Source organism: Miniopterus schreibersii (genome assembly GCF_964146895.1).
Source record: "Miniopterus schreibersii genome assembly, chromosome: 4".
Classification (NCBI taxonomy): Eukaryota; Metazoa; Chordata; class Mammalia; order Chiroptera; family Miniopteridae; genus Miniopterus; species Miniopterus schreibersii.
The window spans coordinates 78,541,120-78,566,751 of record NC_138105.1 but is presented as its reverse complement, the minus strand read 5'-3'; the positions used below and the strand labels follow the sequence as shown (position 1 = coordinate 78,566,751).

Genomic DNA, 25,632 nt, shown 5'->3' with positions numbered 1-25,632 from the left:
GTAACTGATTTTTCAGTAAGTCATGGTATGTTACAAAGAAGAGCTCTACATCTTTATCCAGAATTCAGAACAGGAAGTCTATGTTCTCTTTTAAGTTTCCCATATGGATCTAAAATATGTCCTTTCATATTCAAGATCTGCTTGTCATCTCTCTCCTTTAATTACTATATACCCACAAGATGAAGACATTAAGGTCTCAAAGCATTTATACAGACTGGGACACGGAGTCTGAGTGGTTAAATGAGTGGTCTGAGTGTAAGACATTCTGTTTTTAGAGACAGGATTGAACCCTTAGCTTCCCTGGCTGGGCTGGGCTGTAGCAGGTTACGGAGCCTCTAGGCCAGGTGTCCGTGGCAAGGATACACTGCTTTGGGGAGCCCTTGATCTCCTCTCCCGGGGGCGTGGTGCTGGTCATCTTCTCAGCATTGGGGAACTGGGTCAGCAACCTCAGGCTGAAGTCTTCTCGCCTTTCATACTCCTTCCCCCGGTAGATGAAGATTTTGTTCTGCAGGTCAAGAGATAGCAAGCGGAATAATTAAATATGAAGAGTGAAGGGACAACTGGAGATCTTGGTATTGAGGAAGACACCGTGCTCCCAGCCAAAGTGCAACCTACCATCAAGTTCTCATTGAATACCTACTACGTGCCTCCCAGCAACCATCATATCTGTACAGAGTTGCTGGTTTATTTGGGGAGTTAGTCTTAGGCAGTGCTTGATAGTGTTGGCCCAGTGGCCACAGCCGGTACAGTCTACGCTGATCCATAAAACAATAAGGAGCTTGTGGCCTCGTGTAGATCCATGACCGTCAGCAATGCTGTTCAGTTTAGCTGATATTTTTCATAGTAAGACATTCTCAATGAAGGACGCGCACTAATTGATATTCAGCAAGCCCCTTATCTCATCAAGATCCAGGGACAGTCTGTGGACCAGCACTCTGAGTGGCACAGCCACAGGGAACATGAAAGTACAAACAGAATCAGGACAGCATGTCCTTCGACACAGTGATACAGCACCAGCAAGCAGGAATCAGCTACAGCAGTCCCTAGCCAATCCTGAAAAATCACTGTGATTTTATTTTTAAACAAGAAATTTCCTGGGCTGCAGGAATAGGAGTGGCTTGTCTCATAATGGTTGCTGCCAGTGCAAGTTCAAGTGTAGCCATGTTTTGAAGGCTTCTACTTATCTGATCTTCACTTCGATGAGTATTTAGTACTGACTGGCAGCCCGCTCATGATCCATTTTAAACTGAAACTTGGGCATGTACTGTTCTTTAAAATGTTTTTTAAAATTGCTCATCCATTCATGTAACAAATATGTACTGAGCAAAAAGTAAATATGCTAGACACCAGGGATACAACAGTGACCCTGCTCTCACAAATCTTACCTTCCAGTGGAGAGAAATAGAAAATGAACAACAAATAAGTAAATACGATAATTCTAGATAGTATAAATAACGTAAAGGCAATACTCCTTCTAGACCAAACACCGAAGGCAGTAAAAACTGTCAGAACTTTTGGAATAGATGATAGAATTTGTCTAACCTGGAAAAAATTTATGTGACTGATTCATGCATTATTAAATTCTCTCATTCAGGCAAAACTATGTGGGCAAAGGGTCAGAATACAATAAAACACTAATTGTATGATGTGGACGATAGCTGTGAAAGGAATCAGACAAGTAGAAGGTCGGCACAAACTAGCTCAACGTGAAAGACAGGCCTTCAAGGAAGACACAGGACTTGTTTGGGCCTAGGTGGGCGGACAGGGTAAGGGGAGGAAACACAAGGGGAGAGGACAGCCAGGAATGCTAAGTGACAAGAGGGATAAGGCCAAGGATAGGAAGTACAGAGTTCAGGTAGAAGGAAGAGCTTGGACCAGCCAGAACATGCAAGGCCGTGAACGGCAGGCAGAAATCCCAGGGAAATCGCTGGAAGTTCTGGAAGGAGAAAGCAACAAGATGGAAGCAGTAATAAAGACAACCGAATCTGATGGTGGAGTGTACACCCAACTGTAGGAATCTGAGTCAGGACTCAGTAGGGAAGGAGAAGCTACCAGATCTGGTGTTTGACCCCGGTGTTTGGTGAAGGACAACTGAGATGGGAGTCAACAAGGATTCTGAGATTACTGGCAGGAAGAGCAGAAGTGCCGCCGCCAGAAAGAAAAGAGGAGACCTGCTTGGGATGGGGCAAGGAGAAGATAATGTAATTTACACATTCTAATTTTGGGGAACCTGCCCATGATTCACAGGGCATTTAGGTTATATCCCCATGCTTGTATTACAGCAAGGCACACTGTACGAGTTGCATAGATAGTCATTCAACGATGGATTAATTCCCTCCTCTGAGACTCTGTCCTTTCGACTGGTCCCACCTAAGCGGGTGGCTCCACTGCCCCTCCAATAACGCAGGCCAGAAACCTAGGAATCATTCCTGACACCCCTCTCTTCCTCAGAAACATATCCCGCCCATTGTCAAATCTTGTTACTTCACGTCCATGATTCTAATCTTTCCATTTCTGTCCTAAGCCACCTTCTCTAGGCCTTGACATCTGCAATAGTCTCCAGTGGCTTACCTCCACGCACCTCCCACCCGCTCTCCATACCAAAGCCGGGTAACCTTGCCAATGCTGCAGCGAGTCTGCAGCGCGGCCCACTGCTCTCAGGACGCCGAGAGCACCCGGCAACCAGGCCTGCGTGCTCTCCCCGCTGCCTGCCTCGTCCCCCTGCTCCCCCGGCTCCCTCTGCTCCCAGCGCAGAACGCTCTTTCCTGTCCTCTCTCCCTCCTTAATGCCCAGCTCACCTCTCAAAGTGCAGCTGAAGCTGACATTCCCTGGGAAGTTGTTCCTGACTCTTAAAAAAAGAAACAATTCCGGTATAATAGACATAGAGTAAAATCTACCCTCTTCAGGATAAAATTCTGTGAGTTCTGAGAGATATAACTATGACCACAATCAACATACAGAACAGTTTATCCCCACCAAAAATGTCCCCATGCCTCTTTGTAGCCCAGCCTTCCCCCCACCCCAGCTATCAGATAACCACTGATCTGTTGTCCATCCCTAGAGAAAGTGCCCGCTTGGCCAGAACGTCATATAAATAAAATCACAGTGTACATGGACTTTAAAGTCTAACTTCTACTTAGCACCATGCCCCTGAGAGTCAGCCACATGGGGGTGTGCCTCAATTTATTCCTTCCTATTACTGAGCAGTGTTCCAGGGTACGCTGCGTCAGAGGGTGCTTACTCCCTCACCAGCTGAGGGACATCGGGCTTCTACCCAGTCTTTGGTGATTATGAACAATTTTTATGTGAATGTAGGTTTTTATTTCATTTGGGTAACTACTCGCTGTTTAACCGAGTCTTACAGCACAGAATACCTGTCTTGGTCAGTTTCAATTTTATATTTATTTGTGTGATTATTTAATTAACATCTCACCCATTAGGTTGTCAAATTCTAAGAGAGCTAGGACCATATCGATTATGATCAGCACTGACTCTCTGGTGCTTAGTATGTGCCTGGCACACAGTAGGTGCTCAGTACGTAGTTATTGAATGAATGAATAAACTACCTCCTCATCAGGCACCATAAGGAATGTAAAGTACTTTCCCATTTTTCTGTTTCTTTTTTTAATTAGGGGAAGGAAGATGGATGATATATGCTTAAACATCACTAAGTGCTCCTGAAACAAGCTTCGTTTTTTTGTGGGAGAAAATAGGGGGGTTTTGTTTATTTTTTAGACTGTAAAAAGCATCACGTTATAAAAATGTTGAGATGGGAGAAAAACATAGTCCTTCTCACCATTACAACAAAATTGCTTTTATTTTCGCAAAACTTCTGCAGTCTTATCCTTGGGATATTTGCTTTCAAACTTGCGCAGGCTGGAAATAAAATAAACAACCAAATACATCAATCCACGCTTTTCCCTGGCCTGCCCTGCAGCAGCAGAGATGTGGAGGGGATGGTTCTGTTTTCCCCTTTTTCATTCCACCTGGGAAAAGTCATTTTACAAAAGAGCTGCCAGAATCCCAGAGGTGGCCGGGGGTGTGGGGTGAAGAGGCCGGCCACTCAGGAAGCGGTTTCCCTGCCCGACCTCCCACTGCGAGAATGTGGGCCTCCAGCTGCTGATACCCCAGGCCCATCTGGAAAAGAGATGAAGACCTTCCCTCCTTCACACTGCATGGCTTAATGGCTTGGGAGACCACCCTCAGGTTTCTTACCCGTAAAAAAGAAGGAAAGCCCTGTCCGTAGTATCCAACAGCAAAGTATTCAGGCTGAGGCCTCATGGCCTTAATGATGTTCTCATAAAACGAGGCTCTTTTTTTCTAGAAAACAAAACAAGACATTCCATAGGGGGGTTACAAGGGCACAGTTGTGGGAGAGGGAAAGATCTGACTATTTGCTTTGTTGTTTCCCATGTAACACAGAGAAATGAAAGGTCTTTGGAAAATAACTTGCTGGCCAAAGAGTTATCCTCTCGTTGGACAGGCAGGTTTGGACCCGAGCCCACGAATGGGCTGTGGAGGGCCTGGGATTCCCTGAAGTTGTCTGTAGAAACATGCCAACGTGTGCGTTCTGCTCTGGTCAGAGGCACTGCTTGGTTTTCATCAGTTTCTTGAAGGGGGCTCAGGACCCCTAACAAGTTAAAAAAGCACTGCCTGAGATTAGTGAAGGGTGGTTGCATTTAAATGGAGATATATGAGAAAAGAAGATAAAGAACTTTCCAGCTCGTGCAAGTGGTTTCGATTAAAGCCCTTGGTTCAGCTACAAGTGCCCAGAGGTGAAGGTAATGTTCTGTTTTTCAGTATCTGGCACCACCCCTCTCTTTAATTCTTCCCATCGGGAGAGGCTTCCCAGCCAGAGCTCAGAGACTCAGCCTTAAAGAAAGCAAAGTAGGCAGGGAGACCCAGGGGCTCTGAGGGGTGTCCCTAAGCCCCTCCCACCATGACTACATTGGTGGCACATTCCAAGACCCCCCATGGACGCCTGAAACCACAGATAGGACTGAAGCCTGTGTGTACTAGGTTTTACCCTACACATACATAGCTATGATAAAGTTTAATCTGTAAATTAGATACAGTAAGAAATTAACAACAATAACTAACAACAAAATAGAACAATTAAGCCCTGGCTGGTGTGGCTCAGTTGGTTGGTGGGTCGTCCCACGCACCGAAGGGTCCCGGGTTTGATTCCCAATCAGGGCACATACCCAGGTTTTGGATTCTATCCACGGTCAGGGCACATGCGGGAGGGAGGCAACCGATGAATGTCTGTCTCTTGCTCTCTCTCTCTCGCCCTACCACTCTCTCTAGAACCAATGAAAAACATAGTCTCAGGTGAGAATTAAAAAAAAAGAGAGAACAGTTATAACAATACACTGTAATGAAAGTTACAGGAATCTGATCTCTGTGTGTGTCTTTCTCTCGCTCTCTAAAGCCACCCTATACTGTCTCTACTCACCTTTTCACTTAAAGGAAGCACTTTATGGCTTCTCTTCGGCATGTCCGAATTGCCAGATCACTACTCTTGCACTTGGGGGCCATTATTAAGTAAAATAAGGGTTATTTGAACACAAGCACTGTGCTACCTTGAGAGTAGATCTCATAACCCAGGTGGCTGCTAAGTGACCCACGGGCAGGTGGCATCTACAGCGTGGCTACGCTGGGCAAAGGGGAGGATTCCCGTCTCCGGTGGGATACAGTTGGCACGATGCAGGATTTCATCACCATACTCAGAATGGTGTGCAATTTAAAATTTATAAGTTGTTTTTTTTTCAGAAATTTTCCATTTGATATTTTCACACTGCAGTTGATTGAGGGTAACTGAAACCACGGAGAGTGAAAATGCAGGTAAGTGGGGACTACTACAGTGTTTTCCTGGAAGGGTAACATGTTCATTACTAACACAGTTCAATTTAGTTTATGAGATTAGTGAGTGATTTTTTTGCATAGTGGCAGGGGCTGGTACAATACACCGGCAAATACTTTTCAAAGTGATCTTGACGACTATTTCCTCAAATAAGTTATTAGTGCATGACAATGGGTGACCGGACCTTTTGTGACTCCTCTACCAAAAATTATCAAATTATACTGTGCTGGCCTCCCATTGGGCATTCAGAAGACTATTTTTGTTTTGCTTCATTGTTTTAAATCACTGACCTGTGCCAACAGCCAGGTGTAATACACAGTTCAGGGAACTGTAAAAGTAGAGTACTCCAGTAACATTTGGGAGGCGGGGAGAGGTAGAATTTGAGAATCAAGTTCTGGCAGAAGCATTTTACATCTTAACCAAAATGTGCACAATGGCACTCTTAATTTTTTTTTAAATCCCAGCCTGAGGATATTTTTTTCAGTTGCTTTTCAGAGTGAGTGGAAGGGAGAGAGAGAGAAACAGCGATGTGAGAGACCCACATCAATTCGGTGCCTCCTGCACATGCCTAGGGATCGAGCCTGCAACCAAGGTATGCGCCGTTGGCTGGAATTGAACCCAGGACCCTTCAGTCGGAGGGCCGACTCTCTAACAACTGAGCAAAATCGGCTAGGGCACACAGTGGCACTCTTGAGAAAATAAAACAAGGCTCCAAGATGAGTAGTTCAGTCATTCAGCAGGGACCCGAGAATGAGGGCCACAGAGCATGTAATTTTGATGAACAGATGTCAGAAAACATCTGAAATATGGGTGGTGTTCACTGAAGGCAAAGTCATTGCAAGGGTAAAGAGTATGGAGATCTGGAGGGTCCACAGAGAAACAAAAGGCACAGGGTGGAAGAAAGGGCGTCAGACAGGGGTCCTGCACCCTTTATCAGGCATAATCTGGAGAAATTATGGTAACAGCTTTGGGGCCTCATCTTTCTTCCATTTTATTTCAAGCAAGGTTTACTTTTCCAATGTCAAGAACATCATTTATCCTGACTTTCTTAAGCTTCCAAAACATTTTCATGAACGCTCACTTTGGCACCCCGGTGGACGCTTGACATAGCGTGACCCCGACTCACCAGGAGGTTGCCAAGGCCCTCGTAGTCAAACACTTTGCTCTCATAGGTCTCAGCCAGCTCTTTGCTCAGTTTGATCGCCTTCTCCCACATCTTCAGAAGGAGAAAAGTGGAGAAACAAAGTAGTCATTGATCCAGCTGCAAAAGTCACTTGAAAGTCACGGGCAATGAGTAAGGAGCCAGGAGGGTTGAGTCTCTGCAGGTATTCCCGACATGCCTCATTTCCTGGCTCAACTAAACCTTGTTATTGGCATCATAGAGCTACCCTATCTTGGCTGCTTTGCCAGGGGATATCTTTTGTAATTCTGTTTGCAAGACTGTGAAGAACAAACACCATGTGTCCCCAAACTGAGCAATACTGAGCTTAAAGGGCAAAGTACCACTGAAATTGGGGGGGGGGGGACTTCTGAAGCCTAGGTTTTGAGAGTGTGAAGCCTTGTTGGAGGGGAAAGTTGGTGTGGGCTCCAGTTGTGTGTGTATGTGTTAAGTTAGATTGTGGGGAGGACAGAAGCAATGGAAGAAAGGCTAACTGTTCTGTTGTATGGAATCTGGGAAACTGTGCATCCAGTGTTAGCCAACAATCTCTAGGGCATTGATTTTCTATTTCTAACTAAACTATCTACTTAGTCAAAGAGAGTTTTAGGAAATGCTTTGGAGCATTTATGGCCTTGTAAGTTACAGCCTAATGTACATATCTGGTACCCGAGATTAGCATCCCAGATTGATCCCTCTGGTCATTTTGGTTTTTCATAACATGTGTCTCAAGTGGACACTATTAGTAACACAGCATCTGGTAATTTCCTACTTCATTCTTGTCAACCAGGTGCCATGTTCCATTGTTTCTGGCTGATGAAGAAATGTGTGTGCAGTTCGCATACAGTTGTAAAACATTTAAAATGAAATATTTTAAAATCATCATTTGCCAAAATGTCCCTCTGAAGTTTCAGGGCCTTGGTCACTGATAAAGCTCTGGAATTATTCCAGATCGGCTGGGCCTGGTACAGGAAGCCAGTCAACAGAGTCAATGGGTCGAATTCTCTCCTCCTTTCACCAAATGCCAAGTTATGTAAGGGACAGTAAGACAGCCTAGCACAGCGGTTCTCAAAGTTTGGTCCCTGGTCTCTGAGAGTCCCCAAGACCCTTTCAGGGGTCCATGAGGTCAAATTATCTTATTAATAATACTGATATTATTTGCCTTTTTTCAATGCTCATTCTCTCATGAGTATACGGCAGAGTTTCCCAGAGGTTAAGGCTATGTGATGCCACCATAGAATGAATGTAGAAGCAAATATGAGAACCCTGCTGTCTGCTATTAAGCCAGGTGTTGAAGAGATGTGCAAAAATGTCAAAGGCCACTCAAATCACTAATTTTGGGAGACATATAGTAATTTTTTAAAAATAGGTATGATTTATCTTAACTGGCAATAGGCTTACTATCACTGTTAAAAGAACAAATAAGTAAATATTTAAAAATTGTTTTAGTTTCTAAGACTATAAGTGGCAATAGATACAGTCCATGTAAACAGAAGCTCTTTAGGGTCCTCAGTGATTTTTAATAGGAAAGGGGTGCAGAGACCAAAATGTTTGAGCAAATATACTTGCTTTCTGAGCCTTTATTTCTTCATCTGTAAAACAGAGATAAAATCTACCGTGTAGGTTATTGGGAGAGTTAAATTAGGGGAAAAAATCACCCAACAGAAACTGGCACTAAATAGATGGCAGCTATTTTGTCATGATGATTATGTGGCTTAGTTATTTATTTAACCAACAGGTTCCCCTGATAAAGAAAGGAATGGTGGCTAAACATGGCAGTCCATAAGAACTCTCTGAAACTGGTCAAATCTGGGATCTATTTAGTCTGGATGGCAGATGAATTTTTTTCCTTTCTCCCCCAACCCTATCTATGTATTTTTTTTTTTCCATTAAAATTTTTTTTAATTTTAAATTTAAAAGCCTTTCAGGTGGACATGCTTTCTCCAGTTGACCAAAGACTCCACAATTTCCCGGCCGAGTCCCTGTGTCAGCATCTAAGTTGCTCGTTACTTAACAGCCTATGGTGTCAGCGGGTAGTGATCTGGGAATGGGATGTGCACCAGGTGTTAGCCAACAATCTCCAGAGAAGGCACTGAAAGTGACAGTCCTAGTTCCTGGCCCTCAGCAATATTTAAAAGGGAAATTACGATTGTGAAGGCTGCCCATGGTATTCTCCATTGGGTTATGTGTCATCAAGATAAATGATCCTGATCGCCTTTCTTACATTAGTTTATCTATTCATTTTCTCTCCCATTAAAAATACCAGGATTCAAAGGCACATATGGGAAAAATAAAGAATAAGTCATGAGTCGTTAATGTATAATGAGGAATTTTGTCTGGTTTCTGTCCTGAGTCCTAGGAGGAAGCTTCTAAACCCTTGGAATTTCCCCAGTGACAGGAGTGTCTTGTTACTCCTGGTGGACCCTCCAGCCACACCTGACTTTATGCTACTGAGATGAATCATGGTGGGCCCCTTGCCAAAAAACCACCCATGTGATGAGAGGGCTGAGGCCTCGAGCTCCATGACGCTAACCAGATCTAAAGGGAGAAGGGTGAGCCGGAGACTGAGTTCACGCACGTGGTCAATGATACAATCAATCAAGTCTCCATAATAAAACCCCAATAAAAACTCCATAGAGCGGCTCAAGTGATTCTCCTGGAGGGTGACGTGCTCTGAATCCACGAAGAGAGGAAACAGAAGCTCTGCACTGGGGACCCTCCTGGACCCTGCCCGATGTATTTCTTCATTCAGCTCGCCCTGATTTGTGTCCTTGAAGATAAAACTGTAATTGCAAGTACAGCATTTTACCAAGTTTTGTTAGTGGTCCTAGCATATTATCAGACCTGCAGGCATCATAGGACTCTCCCCAAAATTTACAGTCAATTGGTCAGAAGCGGGGGCAGCCTGGAGACTCCTGAGCTTGTGGCTGGTGTCTGAAGTGAGGGCTGTCTTGCTGGGGACTGTGCCCTTCCCCTGTGGTTCTGTGCTAACTCCGCTGGTTAGCGTCAGGCGTGCACTGCAGTCTTGCTGCCCTTTTCCTCTTTCCCCTGATATAAAACAAGCGACCCAACACTCACTTTGCCTTTGTCAAAATAGGATATGATTTCCTGATACAGCTTCTCCTTAAGCTCTTGCTGGGTATAAACATAGTAACTGTCCCTCTGAAGCAGGTGGGGTACACAGGGCTTGTCAGACCACTGAAAAGCAAACGAGAGATTAAGGCGACATATCCACTAATTAAAGGAGATGAACAGATAATTAGTTTAAAAAGGTTGCAGAAGTATTGCATGTATCTGTGACTCATCCACATTGTTTTAGATTATTTGTGAAACCAAAACCTGCATTCACAGGCATAATACATGCCAGCTTCAAACCAGGCACCATGCAAACTATGAGAGTCAGGGGCCAGGCGAGCTCGTACTGAAGTGTCCAGCACACAGTCAGCCAAAAGGAAGAGACGGGAAGTGTAAAGGTGGAAGGAAGAGGTAAGACTACACCGTGTACAATGACTATTCTTCACATTCGAGGCTTTTGCGAAGGGCGCCAACGGGGAAACTACCACGAGTACAGAAAACTAAGTAAATCAGAGGGTTAAAAAACTGACATATTTAGAGATAATTTAGAGGTAGATTTCACATAAAGGGATGATCATGCTGAAGATAATAGAAGAGTCCAACAAGAATAAATCCCAAATGATAAGACATCCAGGCACAGCAATGTGAATGCACTTAATGCCACTGAGAGGTACACTTAAAAATGGTTAAGATGGTACATTTTATGTTATGTGTATTGTTACCATATTAAATTAAAAAGAAAATGCATCTAGGGATCAACATAACAAGGAACATGCAAGATTCTATACAGAAAATGTAACCCACCGGTGAAGGGCATAAAAGCAGACGTGAACAAACGGGAAGTCATACCATACTTTTGGGTAAGAAAATGCTATTTCATAAACATGGAAATTCTCCCTAAATTAATATTTTAAATATATGATTCCAAAGTCCATATGGAAAAATAAACAAAAAGAAATAGGTGGGAAACTCTGAAAAAGAAGAGCAAGGAAGACAGTTTTTACTAACTACCAGGTAATAAAACATAGTATAAAGAATTAGTAATTAAGAGTGTGGTACTGGTACATGAAGAGACAGACACAGAGGCAAAAGTATAAAAAATCAAAAAAGAGACTCTCCTCGCCCCATATTGGGATTTAATACATGATAAAGAAGGGATCTCGTACCAAGGAGGAAACTATGAACTATATTACACATCCCTATTGAGTAGCGATCTGGGGGAAAAAGTTGTATCCACATCTCATACCTTACTATGCCAGGATAGAATTTAATTTTCTGAGCAGCACAAATACAGTTACGTTCACCAGAGTTTCTTTCTGATCACTTCACTGTCAACAGGGCTTCCTCTCTAACCCACATACAGTAAGTTTTCAGTGCCTCAAACTTGAATATGAGTTGTGAAAGGCTGCCTTGGGGAAGTGGGGAGTCAGCAGACTCCATTTTTTTAATTATAAAGCTTAGAACAATGCACATGTATTACTTTAGCTTAAAATAAAAATAAATTAGACAAGAAAATTAATTGCTGGGGGAAAGACTGGGGACAGGGAGATGTAACAGGAGGCTACTGTAGTTCTCTAAGGGAGAGAAAACAGTAGCACGGACCAGGGTGGCCACAATGGAGAATTTTTAAAAAGTGGATCGAAAAGAAATGAAAACAGGATATTGATGAGAGATTTGCCCTCCCACATTCACTGCAATACATAAATGTATCAAGTCAACATGTGTGCACCTTAATGTACACAGTGTTGTATGTCAATTACATCACAACTTTTTAAAAAGTGGAGAGCTTAAGGGCAAGTTTTGGACAGAGGGTGCACAATTCTTGCTGCTGCAAAATGTGGGAGAGGGTGAATAAAAGATGACAGGTATTTGCCTGAGCAACTGGGCAGATGGTGGTGCCCTTTAGTGAAATGGGAAGAAATGGGTCCAGGAACGGATCCAGGAACAGTGGGAAATTAGAGCTCCTGCTACTGACATGCGAAGTTTGTGCTGCCTAACAGCCACTGCGACACTGAGGCTGAAAGAACAGTTTATTCCTGCGTCTGAACTTGGAGGAGTGGTCAGAGCCAGAAATAATTATTTGAGATCCATGACCTACAGATGTATTTATATCCACAGCACACTATAATTTTACTTACTGAGCGAGTATAAATAGGAAGCTGCTTCTGTGGCGCTATATTTACTTACAACTCATGTCTCTGCAGTTTTACAAATTTTCACATATACTAATCGACAGATATTTGTTTCTTCAATTAGTGTCAATTACTAGGGGCTTGTAAGTTGTACTCTGCTTCCTAAGGATTTTAAAGTCAATGGAATTTCTTTATCCATTCATCCAACGATAACTGACATTTTCCTGACCTGGATCTGAAAACTGGCTGCGCCTGCTTAGAAGGTTTACAAGTATTTTTGCATTTTCTGGAAATGAGCAGCCCTGACCCACTCACCTGCAGCAGCTCAGCGTGTAAGAGCAGCGTGTAGGCGGCCTCCGTGTAGTTCTCACAGTCTCGGTGCAGATCCCGCAGCTTGTACAAGTACCTGGTAAGAATGAGGGGGGCCTTCTGCCGCTGGGGAGCTGCTCCAGCATTCAGCTCATTCCACAGCCCAGCCCAGCCTGCTGCCCCGTCTCGTCTCCCCCTACTCCCTTCTCCAGGGCAAAGGGGTCCTGGCTCCCCGCCTTCCTATTTCTTGGTGCTGCTTCCTGCCTGTGGGCCTTTCCAGCTCCATCTACTCCACTCCACGTTCCTCACTGAAGGCAGTGATGCTCATTTATTTATTTTTATGCCACGGACCCCTTGAGAAGCTAATAAGAGCTATGGACTCTCTCCCCAAGAAAAGGAGTATAGATTATGTCCAAGTGTGTTCCACGTGCAGGGCTCCCTGGGTTCCAGGCGAATTTTCATGCCTCTCCCTGGGCAGACTTTCCTGATCGTCCTGCCAGCATCTCCCACCCTTCCTAGCGATCCCAACATTATCCTCCCTGTACACTCCCTCGGGCTGTACTTAGTGTGTATTTGTCTAAAGAGTTTACCCTTTAGGGGGAAGGGGGAATACCACATAGTTTTTGGTGTCTCTCAAAGCGGCAAGCATGGGGTTGAGGCTTAGTATTTGTTGGTTGAAAAAATAAATACAACAGCCATGACAAATAGCAAACGCAGACATTCCCTTCAGCTTACCTTATGTATATGTCCTCTCGTTTCTTTTCTTTATAAAAATTCTATAAAAAAGTCCAAAATACCCATGTAAATCAAGAGTTATTGAATCGTTTGCCATGAAAATGGCCAAATAGCTACTTTTGCTTTTCAACACTGTTACCTCTCCAAAGAGTTCATTATTTCCCTTTAACAAATATCCCCATAAAGGAAAGGATGTGACAATTTATAAAGACGACGAATTGAAGAATTTCTTAGGACCATGCTTCTGAGCAATTTCAGGGGGGCCTTCTAAGGGGACAGACAGCTGGCTTGTCCTTGTCACCTGGTGCTCTGCTTTCCCAGGGAAACAGGGTGGTAGGTCTTGGTTTACAGTGAGCAGAGGAATGGCAGCCTGAACCTCTGAGGTCTGTGGTCTCAGACACCTATGTCTAGGGAAAGGCAAGACTGAAGAGTTCTAGCATCATGAGGATTTGAGGCACTAATATTCTACTCACGGTATAATGTTTCTCACACATGTTCATATGTACCCAATAATTCCAACAGTGAAGCAACTACATGTAAACAAGGCAGAGAAACAGATTGAGGATGGCCTTTAGGGAGCTGAGTTAAGAGATCATGTTGCACTTTCCATCCCTATTTCCAAGTTTATCCTCAAGGTCTGTGGCTGCTGGTATCTGCAAGTCCGACGATTGGGTGGCTGTTCCCATTAGACTCAGCAGGAGAGACCCCATAAAGATGGCCCCAGGATCCCTTTGTGTCTGTGAGATCTCCTTGGAGCTATCCGAGTGGGTGCGGGGGAGCCTGCAGTGCCCTCCCGCCATCCCAGAGGCTTGGCACCTACCAGCACATTAACAGTGCAGCTCATCCGGTTCTCCTTGCTCTCGTCATGCATGATGATCGTCCTATAGTCCAGAAGATTCTCTAGGAGGCTGCTGACTAGGAGCGCAAATCTTTCTCCAGAGCTGGAGAGGTATTTATGTTTCCGGAAATGTTCCAGGAGCCTGGAGGGTGGAGGCAGACACAAATGCCCATGTCCCACACTGCCATTCTAGCACCGTCTATGAGCACCGTCCGAGGCCCCAGCAGCAAGTGGCACCAGGTGAGGAGACACGCACCCTTCACTTAACACAGTTGCTCAAGTTCCACGTTTCCTTTAGAGCTTTAGCTCAAGTCCTCCCCATCACCTAGAATCCCAGCCCACAATGCCCTTCTTTGAACTTGTAACTGTATTTTTTCAGTTGGTTTTTGTTTTCAAAACAGAAACCTTTGCCCAAAAGGTCTGCATATGCTTTCTGATCACTCTACTGAAGTTGAAAGAGACCATGTTTTCTAGGTCGTTAATCTCCCTAAAGCCTAGCACTTCAGGGCACCCTGTGGGCATTCTGGAAGGCCTGGCACGAATGCCCAGCCTAGAGGGACCTAGGAATCTATAATGCACCCAGACATGTGGCTGAAATGAGTGTATTTTAAAATGTAAAGTGGACCTTGAAATGCTTTTCTTCCCTTTATTCTTGACATTGTTGCTTTGAAGCCATAATTAGAGGTGTTATCACTTTGGGTGTTCATCAGTTCAAACAGTGCGCAAAATGCTCTGTCCATCTCTCCCTCTCTCCACCTGCTCTGCTCTCGATGGGCAGGCTGGCCAGGGAAACATGGACATTGGGCTCACGTCAGATAAACAAGTATCGGCAGAGGACGGAACGTACTCCACTGACCCCACCAAGAACCATCTGCAGTGGTCACCCCAATGATTCTGCAACTGCTCGGTGGGCCTGCACTGGAACCCTGTTTTTGTCCATCTCTAAATGATGTCATCAACTTGAGGATTTGTGTCTGAAATACTCACAGTTTTTCCAGAAGGACCTTGTACTGTTCGTCTCCTCTGCCCCCTTCCACCTCTTGGTCCAGCTTTGTGATCAACTCATTCTCAAACTGAAAGCAGAGGCAGAATTTCACAGAAAGTTATATCCTCAGAAGAGGACATGAGAGATGCCCGGCCATCCTTTGTAGACTTGCCCGACCCCTTTTTAAATTGTGAATTATTTCCAGCATATACAGAGGAAGATAACACGTCACCTCATCCATTAACGGCACACCGGGGCCCTCCCAAAACTTTCTAATGTCGTCTCATGTTAGTTTATCCTGTGCTTTGCATTTGCAGAGAAAAATGACCCAAAACATTACTTTCCTATTACAACTATGCATATAAAAATAGCTTAATGATTCTAATTTTCTATTTCATTTTGGGTTCTTGTCTCAGTCTCAGCAATGGGATTGCTTTTTTCCTGATTTTGCAGAGCCGCAGAGCTGCAACATCTCCCTTTCAATACTACCACACTGTATAGATAAGGAAAATAAAAGAGAGAAAATATGTATCAGGCACATCGAGGTCGCTAGATGAGAGACCTCTGCATCATTACCTCGAGTCTCTGCCTTACTCTCTCAGCTGCATTGCAACAAATACGATTAACATGCACGAAGTCATATTTTAATTATCCAGAGAGAGGGCTGCTTTAGGAAACACGTGTAACAAAAAGATTGCTTGGAGGCCACCCTGGGTTGGAATATCTGCTTCTATTTCTAAATGCTTTCCAAAATGAAATGCAAAAGAATATTTTTAGACCAACTTTGATTTGTATTATGTAGGCTATGGCTTCTCTATGTAGAAAGAAAATAAATAAGAGTTGACTATATGTTCATTAGTAAGATCACAGGTCTACCGCCTCTTACCATATGGAAATTGCCATTTCCACTGAAATTGAACTCACACTGCATCATATCAAAGAAAATGGGGATGGTGGCTTTGCGAAGCTCTACTTCAGGGGTCAGCGTGACCTCCAGAATGGGACCCACCATGGACGGGATGAATTTGATTTTGTGGGGACCTGAAATGAAAGTAAGAAATTAAAAAATAACTTCACTGGACGTGAAGTGTTACAATCTTCCTCCACAGGGCCCGTAAGAAAAGAATAAGTTTATGTAGGTAAATCAACTCAATCCAGAAAACCAAGGGACTAAATACTGTATTCTGATAACAAGTGGATGTCATAGCAAGAGACCCAGAAGTCAACGTTCACGTCCAGACACACAGACAAATGAATCTTAGGGTTACTGGAATTAAAATAGGAAGAGCCCATCGTGGTATGTTTATCGCACAGTTGTGCGTGGGCTCGTCCAAGGTCATACACTCACCCAGGTTGTACCACATGTCCCGGATCCTAAAGCCGATCTCCTTTCTCATGTCCCCGTATCTAGGAAGATCATAAACCAAGAGAATGATCTGCAGTGCAAATGGGTATTTGTAATAAAATCCCATCTCCGCGAACAGCTGGCCCTCTCTGGCAGCCTGTCCGAATTGCAGGCATAGCGCCTCTTGCTGGTGCTTCACAAAGCAGGTGAAGCATCCCCTCTGGGGTGTCTGCCATTCTACCAGCCGGTCTACTTTCCTCTCCTTGTACAGATTCTACGAAAATAATGAGATGGGCGATGGGAAAGTGAATGGGGCCTTGAAAAAAGAGATTTGTATCTAGGGAAATCTGCGATCTATGAAATAATTATAAGACTATCTCACTAACAACATGGTAGCCAGTGAACAGTAATGTCTGTGATACCCAAAATCTTGCTCTGAAACAGAAAAAATCACCTACCTAAACTTAAGCAACTCTGAGAGGACACTTACTTTTTTACAATTTTGGTGCGCTTGGCTTGAGAGAAGGTTTCAAGCTGAAGGGACTCGTGGGTGAGAAATGCTACTGCCAAATGGAAGTAATTGTTCCAGAGCTGTTCAAAATTAATTGTGTGGGTGAAGAAAAATGAAAAGTAACATTAATAAGGGTCATCGTAAAACAGTGCATATGGTGCAAGTCACTTGCTGGGGATTAATGCGGAAAAAAATCCACAGGCTTCTTTTTCTTTCTTGGGTTTCAATTATTTAGTCCTGAAAGTTTTAACACAATATTAATATTATGCTTTTTATAAAAAAACCCAAACTATTATATTTGTCTTTACTCCTGAGATAAAGGCAAACTGCTGCCAAGAAGCATACCTATTTATAGTAAATAGTCTGGCAATATATATCAAGAGCCCTAAAATTCTGCCAAACTTTTGAACTAGTAAATACTTTAGGACTTTATCCTGGCAAAATAAATCATGGGGATTTAAAAATACTAAAAACAAGGAAGGCCCTCCCAGTGCTATTTAACCTAGGAAAAAATGGAAACATTCTAAATGTTCATGAGAATATGACTAAATAAATAAATCATGGCCAAGCCAGACAACAGACTGTACTCAGCCATTAAAAATACGGTGAAAATTATTTCATATCATTGAGAAGATCACAGAAGAAGTAAGTAAAGTAGATTAATAGAGTTTATCAAAGAACTGTATAGCTAGATTCCATTTTGGCACATACATATAAACACACAAATATACAAATATACATAAGCATATACATACACAAACACACACACAGATACACACATATGTACACACATATATGTGTATATGACTCTATCTATTCATAATCTCCTCTGCTTGTATGACTCTCCACTTTGAACATTCCAGATACAAACAGAAGGGACACGACACAGCGGAGCACATCGCCCACAGAGCGTACGCTGGCACATCAGCTGCAGGAGAGCAGGGCCCTGTCTCCTTCACCAGGGCCTAGAATAGGGCACTGCACATACAGATATTCTAATATTTGTTGCATGAATGAATGAATGAAGGTGGAGCTTGTGACCGCCGGTTTGATGATCACTTTGCACTTTCAAGCAAGTGTGTAATCAAACCACTCTTTAGAAACGAAACCAGTTGCAGGTCGAGGAGTATCCGTGTGTCTGCCTGCAAGCACGTGTGTGCATCTGTATTCGGGTTATGGTAACAGCAGAAGATAAGACCACCTGTCTTTCCATTTTCCTCTTTTCCCTTAGTTATATTTTCTACCATTCCTTTTTTTTTTTACATGTATTGGTTTAACAGAAAGAAGAAAAACCTGTTTTATTATGTGTGAAGGACAGAGTAATAAGGATGTGCTTTAGGAAAGCAGAAAACACGAGAAAATTTTTTTCATTTGAAAATGATAAAATCTGAGGCGATGTTTTCCAGAATGAGCTGGTTCTCTTGCTTTGGCTGACGATGCAGGGAGCTCCTGGGGGGCAGCATGCTTACCTGCAGTTCAAACTTTGCCTGAGACATAAAGTGCCGTGTGAGGACCTCAGCAAACTGATTTATGGCGCGGAGGAAGACCCTTGGAGAGGAAAACACAGGATGAAAAAGGCAGCTTCGTGCTCACTGAGACACTTCCCATCTATGTTAAAAACCAAAGCAAACCAAACCTGCACTTGGCAACAGACTAAACCTTTAGACCAACCAACGTCGTTAGGGACCAATGAGATAGCACAGTGTGCAGAGGGCACTGAAGGTCAGTTTCTAGAACTGACTACAAGCACCACTCAAGGCTGCTTCTCAGTTTAGCCAGAGAGGGCAGGGCTGCGACAAGCCAGGTCTCCTGAGACGCAGACCAGGGCTCTCGGCACCCTGGCAAGATGCTTCTTTCAAAGTGTGCAACTTCCCCTCTAATCGGTACATAGTTGGCAAGGGTTTTTCTAATCAAGTATCGGGACCATGTGGAGTTAACAGTGATGGTGAGAATAATGATTTACTTTAGTTAGCTCGTTAAACATTCTGAAGCTCTTTTAATAGAACATATATATTTAGTTCATTGCACTTCCATTCAACAAGTATTTGTTGTGGGCCAGAAACTACAAAGCACTGGCTTAGGTTTGGCCTTGAAAGAGACTGTTCCTGGTCTTATGACATTTACAACTTGGTGGGAGCCATTTGCAACAATGACCCAAGAAAAAATATGGAAAATTCAATGAGGGGGTAAAGAGATCTGGGAAATCAAAGGCAGAGAAGACATCCAGGTCAGAAAGGCTTCCTTTGGAGTTATCATCTGAGAAGGACCTGAAGTGGCAGGGTGACAGCCAGAGATGAGGGGAAGGCGCGGCAGGTGGCAGGTGGCAGAAGCAGCGTGAAGGGAAGCAGAGAACATGTTCAGGGCCCGGGAACCGGCCAGTTTGGTTGGAATGCAGGTTGGACACAGAGGGGAAGAGTGGAAGGCAAGGCTGGAAAGGCAGGGTGGGCTAGGATCACAAGTCTTTGACTATCAGCATGACAAAGATCATATGGAGCCATTGACAGATGCCTTGGAGAGTTGATGCTGACAGTTCAATGAGGACACTATAGTAGAGAGAAGGGGGTGAAGAGCCAGGGTCAGAGCAACTGCAGGAGCCTAGATGAAACCAAGAACACGAGCACATAAACCAGGCTCCTGGAAGTGGGCGGATCCTTGCTTTACAGATGATGGATTTGAGGCAAAGATTTCACAGCCCTTCACAAAAGTCAGAGAGAGACAGAGCTAATTACCAGGCCCAAGTGCAGTGACCCCTGAAAAATGCAGGGGTTAGGGGCACTGACCCCCCTGCACAGTAAAAAATCCACATATAACTTTTGACTCCCCCAAAACTTAACTACAGTTAGCCTTTGTTCCCTCGGGTTTCACATCATCAGATTCAACTAACTGTGGATCAAAAATAGTATTTTCAATCTGAAGTTGGGAATTGTGGATATAGAGGGCTGATTATACTAATAGTCTACTGTTGACCAGAAACCTTACTGATAACATAAATAATCTATTAACTCATATTTTGTATGTTACATGTATCATATACTGTATTCTTACAATAAAGTTTGCTAGAGCAAGAAAATGTAATTAAAAGAGTCATAGGAAGAGAAAATACATTTACTGCATTTATTGGGAAAAAAAATCACGTATACATGGATCGACGCAGTTCAAACCCATGTTGTTTGAAGGTCAGCAGAATTCAGAGTCACATGCCTGCGGGCCTGCTATGGGCGGTCCTACCTGCTCTGGGTCATGTTCATGACCATCCAGTCTTTGGCATAGACATTCTTTCCAATCAGATCCTTAAACATGATAAAAGTTTCCATGAGGAAGTCCTGCAGAGAACAAAGCAATGCCTGGAGAAAAACTGGGTTACATATCACAAGCCTTCCCTGGCATGTGCACAAAAAGAAACTACATCAGAGTAAGATGACCCTAGGCCCATGCTAGCAGCCTAGCTGTTTAATAAGATTTTGGGGGATATCAAAGCATTTTTACAGTTATCACATGATTTGATTTTTTTACATCACATACTCTGATGAGGAAGACAGGATGAAAGACTGTCCACATTTTACAGATGATAAAACTGAGGCTGCGAAAAATTAAACTTGCTTAAGGTTGTAGAAACTAGGAAGCAGAAGAGCTGGGGGAAAACTTGGGGTTCTGAACCCTACATTTAGAGACAAGTGTTGTCTGAATATATCTACTGCACTTAAAACAAATTCACCAACAATTGTTGGAGAACTGACACTTCAAACGACTGAGTCCAATTCTCCTTTATTATTGTTAGAACAGAACAAACATGCTATTAATAAGAAGCTAAGTCAGGATTCTTCCTATACCAGGAAGGCAGCCATGTGAAGCCTGGGAGAAGGGAACTAACTGGTCTTTAAAAGAGATTACAGCAGTGGATCGTAACAATTGCAATTAACTGATAATGAAAGTCCATTATGGGCAAAATAGCTATTTTACTCAAAAGGGGACTGTGAGCAAAAAGGAACTCAGAACAACTGAACTAAAAATCAAAGCTAAAAACTCTGAAAAGCTTTTTTATTTATTAGCTAGTTAAATTTAGATATTTTCCACTCAGGTTCCTGAAATAGAAACCCTGTCCAATTTCTCTGGCCCCAAACCAACACAGTTCTAGCTTATGAATTACGTCATGTGGCAGAAAGAACACAGTGCATGAGGCAGGAGGCCTGGGTTCTGTTTCTAACTGGACTCCTCCGAGACACTGGTCAGACTGGTTAGCGTCCTGCACTTTGGATGCCACACAGCATAGGAATGAATGGGAGTAACTCTGGCTCTCAAATCTGTGCTGTCCTTGGAGCTTCCTTTTGGTTCGATGGAGACTCAAGCTTTGCTATCCTTACTTCTGAAATCACAGACATATTTCACACCTTCAAAATTTTTTCATCATATTTTAAGTGTTCCCACCAGTTTATAAACTATTCTATTAGCCTTTTCCCTCAATTCAACAAGAATTATGGTCTGGGAAGCAAGGATTGGATTTAGGTGCCAGTTACTCACTTCTGACACCAACTCTACATTGATCTCTTGGTGATCTAAGTTCACTGTAAACAGCAATGGCACAATACAGGCAATTCACAGATAACCCCTCCCTTCATCCACTGCTTCCCAAAGTCTTTCAAGTGATCCATTCAGAAGGCAGCAGGAGAGAGGGCAAGGCCAATGGACTAAACGTCAGAAGGTCTAGCTATACAATGGAGCCCTGCCACTGATGACTACAGTTCCTCCTTGGGGATAATAATCTTTTTAATTAAATAATAGAGGGGGAAGAGTTCATCATGTTTTGGAAAATACAAATTAAAACCCGCTTTTTTTTTTTTTTTTTTTTGCTTACATAATGGAACCAAATTGTCAAGAGTTTGAATTTAGTATAACTTCCACTATTCTACCTGCTTTCTGAAAAAAATTTGGAAAAAAGTCACTAAATTATTTTTATATTAATTATATATTACATCATTAGAGTAATAAGATTATTATTATAAATAGCTAGTCTTCATACGCATTAACTACATGCCAAGCACAAAGCTAGTCGTTTCCTATGCACCGATTCAATCAATACTCACATCAACCCTCAAGGTAGGTACTGTCCTACAGGTGAGAAAACTGAGGTTTAGTGAAGTTAAATAGCTTGCCCAACATTTCCTAGAAGGAAGTGGAAGAGCCAGGATTCAAACCCAGATCTGGGTGTTCTGAAGCCTGTGTCCTTAAACCCACTCCACCCTCTGCCTATGGAGGAGAGACATTGCTGCCCTACCCTAAGCTTCCATCGCCCCCCCTCCTAATTCTCGTGCACTGCTCTCTGCAAGCACACCTCCTTACTGCTGTGGGCTCCTGTGCCCTGCTGCCTGCCAGAGCATGGCCCGGGCGGAGGCGTGAGTAGGCCTTCAGATTAAGCCACACGGTCCAATATAGCATTTGGAGAGTTCATTACTGGACCTACTACTACTAATAATAAACAGTAGTTTCTCTCCAATTCCTTGTTTTCCATCATGGGACTTCACCAAGAGAAGGGTGATGGTCATAAAAGGAGCTGGATATTCTTGGGTGCACTGGCCACAGACTATCAGAATAACAGAGGCAGGAAGTAGAAAATCTAGAGCATAAAGACTGAAACACGCAGGGATGATGGCAAGTTATCGAGGGCAAGACTAGTGCCATGGGCCATCGAATTGCTAATCCAGATCCATGTCCAGCCCACTGCTTAGCAAAATAAGATGATACCATCAGGGACATGTAACAGCCACTAAAATCTCCCTGAAGGGCAGAATCCTGGGGAGCAGCCAGGGGCCTGGCTTAGTCCCTCAGGCAACCTTTGCTTGTTCGCTGAATAGCAACTGGGAGAACAATTCTTTTGTCTAAAACAAGGGAACGGAATGTTTTCAACTGAAGATAGATAAGGTTGTAAGGGGAGGTGTTGCCCCTTTTTGTTTCCCTTCCCAGGAACTATTGAAAACGATGGCCTCCTCCGCATCTAGAAGACTGTGCACACCTCTGCCTCCTAAAACCCTCGACAGCATGAGCGACTACCGTCCCTGAGAACCAGACACTATCCTCTTTTGAGAGCAGAAAAGTCTCCCAAATGTTTCTAAATAAGGCTCTCTCGAAACCCAAGAAACTCGGGGGTTTGAGTGAGGCCCCCTGGTATACAAATTATACTCTTCTTCCAACTCTATGCCAGAGAGAGAGTATGAACACTTCCCTTTTCTTCATCACTGGGGACAGCCATGTGGCATGAGGGTGGAGGGGAGAGACCCCTGCACTCCCAAGGCTCAGTTTTGGTTACTCTTTTTGCTGAATATAAGCATCCTTAGGGTCACCAGGACTGAGTGAAGGCGACTTACAGTGATGTCCTGTGGGGTCTTGAAAGTGTCGATGTAGTAGGTATAGTGGCTGTCGTCCATTTGCCGCAGGATGGCAATCATGCACGCGACAAAGCTGCCCTGCAGGAGAAAAGACACAGACCCCGAGCTCCTTAGACCACCAGACAGAACAAGACTTGGGCACATGAACTGTGGCTTTCCCCACCCAATCGCCCAAGCAGGGACCTACCACACCAGAAACACGTTGCATTCCAAAGGTTCAAAGGGCACACACTTTGCTGTTTCTGCCTGAAACGACCTCCTTTCTTTTAACTTTTTTAAGAAATGCTTTTATTGATTTCAGAGAAAGGAAGGGAGAGATAGGAACATCGATGATGAGAGTCACTGATCGGCTGCCTCCTGCACGCCCCCTACTGGGGATCGAGCCGGCAACCTGGGCATGTGCCCTGACCGGGAATCGAACCGTGATCTCCTGGGTCATAGGCCGATGCTCAACCACTGTGCCACGCCAGATGGGTGAAACGCCCTCCTTTCGACTTTGAGGTAAGGAAGGTGGCGGACTTTCCTCATGCCCTGAGCAGCTAAGGTTTGTGCAGTCCTGTAGGTCAAGGGACGCTGACTTCAAGATCTCGGCTAGATTACTAGTGAAACTAACAACTTGTGGGCTTTTAAGTTTCTTGCTGAGACAGAGTTGTAGGATAAAAGTCCATACAGAAGTGGCTGGAATAGTTAGATTGTTTATACAAATATGGTTTGGAGGAATACAGTATGCTACATGTGTAACTGTGGACCTGCTTTGAAGAAAGGGATTGAATAATTAGATGAGCGCTGGCCAGCATGGCTCAGTGGTTAGAGAATCGGCCTGCACACCGGAGGGTCATGGGTTCAATTCCCGGTCAAGGGCATGCAGGTCTGCTCCCTGCCTCTGGTTGGGAACATGTGGGAGGCACATCCATCTCTCTCTCCCTCTTCCCCCTCCCTTCTACTCTCTATGGAAAAAATATCCTCACTCCTCAGGTGAAGATTAAAAAATTATAATAATAATTAGATGATTACCATCATTTCTATTTTTGAGGTCACGAATTACATAGTCAATGTGCCTTCCCCTCATCTACCTGTATTGGAATAATAATTTTCTAGCCAGAGGGCAAATATCTAGAAGTAAATATCCTCCTGTATTCATATCACGATGAAAACAACATAAATTTAAGTGACTTTGGCACAGAGCAGATGAATGTACAGCTGTTCTTGGGATGGAGGGAATGACTTCCTAAACACAAAAACAATGAAAGTCTATTTATGTACACCTCTCTCTTAATGTCTGTCTCAATATCCTTATTTTAAAAAGTGTATTTTTCTAATTATAACACAATGTAAATTTATTATACCGAGGCTTTTGATATAAATTGCAACCTAGCATAGAGTTTGCATTCCCATCGGTGTCTAACACTGTTGTTTTTCAAGGCTTTTGCCTATTCTGGGTATTGAAATTTTATTTAATCTCATTTTCAGTTAATTTGCATTTCTTGTTTTGAATTACACATTCTATCCATATGTTTGTCGGCCACTTATTGTGACATATTTTACAAATAATTTTTACAGTTTGGTGCTTGAAGTTTAATTTGCTTATATACATTTTTTTCACCTAGAGTTAAAATTTTTTACCTAGTGAAACCTATTGTTTTCTTTTATTGTATCCTTTTAATTTTTAAAATTCGTGGCTCTCTTTTCTCTTAAAAATAGGTATATATTCATTTATCTTTTCTTTTAGCTGCCTTAGGATTTAATTTTTTTACATTAAACCCTTCATTCTATTTGAAATTTATTTTGTGGGTCTAACATGAAATAAAGTCAAACATGGTTGACAACATGCACACACTCTGCAGCCAGGCTGGCTGCCCAAGTCCAAACCATAATTCAACCCTAATTCTGGTAGGTATGTAACTTCAGCAGGTTTCTTAACCACTCTTTGCATGTTTCCTCATTTGAAAAACAGACTAATGAAAGAGCTTTCTAACAGGATGGGTGCGAGCTTTCAATGAAATGTAAAGTGCTTAACACAGTTCTGGCACACAAAAATAACCAGCTAATGCCTACAACTATCTCACTACAGCTGGAAGTACTATTACTATTATGATTATCCAGTCAGAGTGTGCATAAATTGAGATTTTGAACTGAATTATTTGAGATGATAGAGGAAATGCCGAATGCAGCTACCAAAATCTCTTATTGTCTGCTCACCAAGACTCATATTTTCCTTGAGTAGAATATTAGACAAATACTTAGAGAATATTCAGACTGGAAACACCGTCTTCCCAGGGTGCCCGCGTGTCTCGGTGGGTCTC

General features: G+C 43.3%; 1 protein-coding gene and 1 long non-coding RNA gene across 2 annotated transcripts in view; one reads left to right on the top strand and one right to left on the bottom strand.

The window, feature by feature from the left end:
• DOCK5 (dedicator of cytokinesis 5) overlaps positions 1–25,632 on the bottom strand; it is a 161,795-nt gene that overhangs the window by 15,370 nt on the left and 120,793 nt on the right. Inside the window, exons 28-41 of the mRNA XM_081135067.1 lie at positions 23,309–23,407; positions 20,178–20,272; positions 18,419–18,497; positions 16,929–17,029; positions 16,442–16,500; positions 15,980–16,134; positions 15,096–15,181; positions 14,091–14,250; positions 13,271–13,311; positions 12,542–12,632; positions 10,098–10,217; positions 6,990–7,079; positions 4,216–4,320; positions 364–505 (exon numbers count right to left, since the gene is read on the bottom strand). Of these exons, the coding sequence (XP_080991193.1) occupies positions 364–505; positions 4,216–4,320; positions 6,990–7,079; positions 10,098–10,217; positions 12,542–12,632; positions 13,271–13,311; positions 14,091–14,250; positions 15,096–15,181; positions 15,980–16,134; positions 16,442–16,500; positions 16,929–17,029; positions 18,419–18,497; positions 20,178–20,272; positions 23,309–23,407 (1,423 nt within the window). The remainder of the gene's footprint in view (positions 1–363; positions 506–4,215; positions 4,321–6,989; positions 7,080–10,097; positions 10,218–12,541; positions 12,633–13,270; positions 13,312–14,090; positions 14,251–15,095; positions 15,182–15,979; positions 16,135–16,441; positions 16,501–16,928; positions 17,030–18,418; positions 18,498–20,177; positions 20,273–23,308; positions 23,408–25,632) is intronic.
• Positions 12,227–15,952, top strand: LOC308556057. Its single transcript, XR_013998666.1, has 3 exons — positions 12,227–12,635; positions 13,894–14,348; positions 14,887–15,952. It is a non-coding gene; the product is annotated as an uncharacterized lncRNA (long non-coding RNA).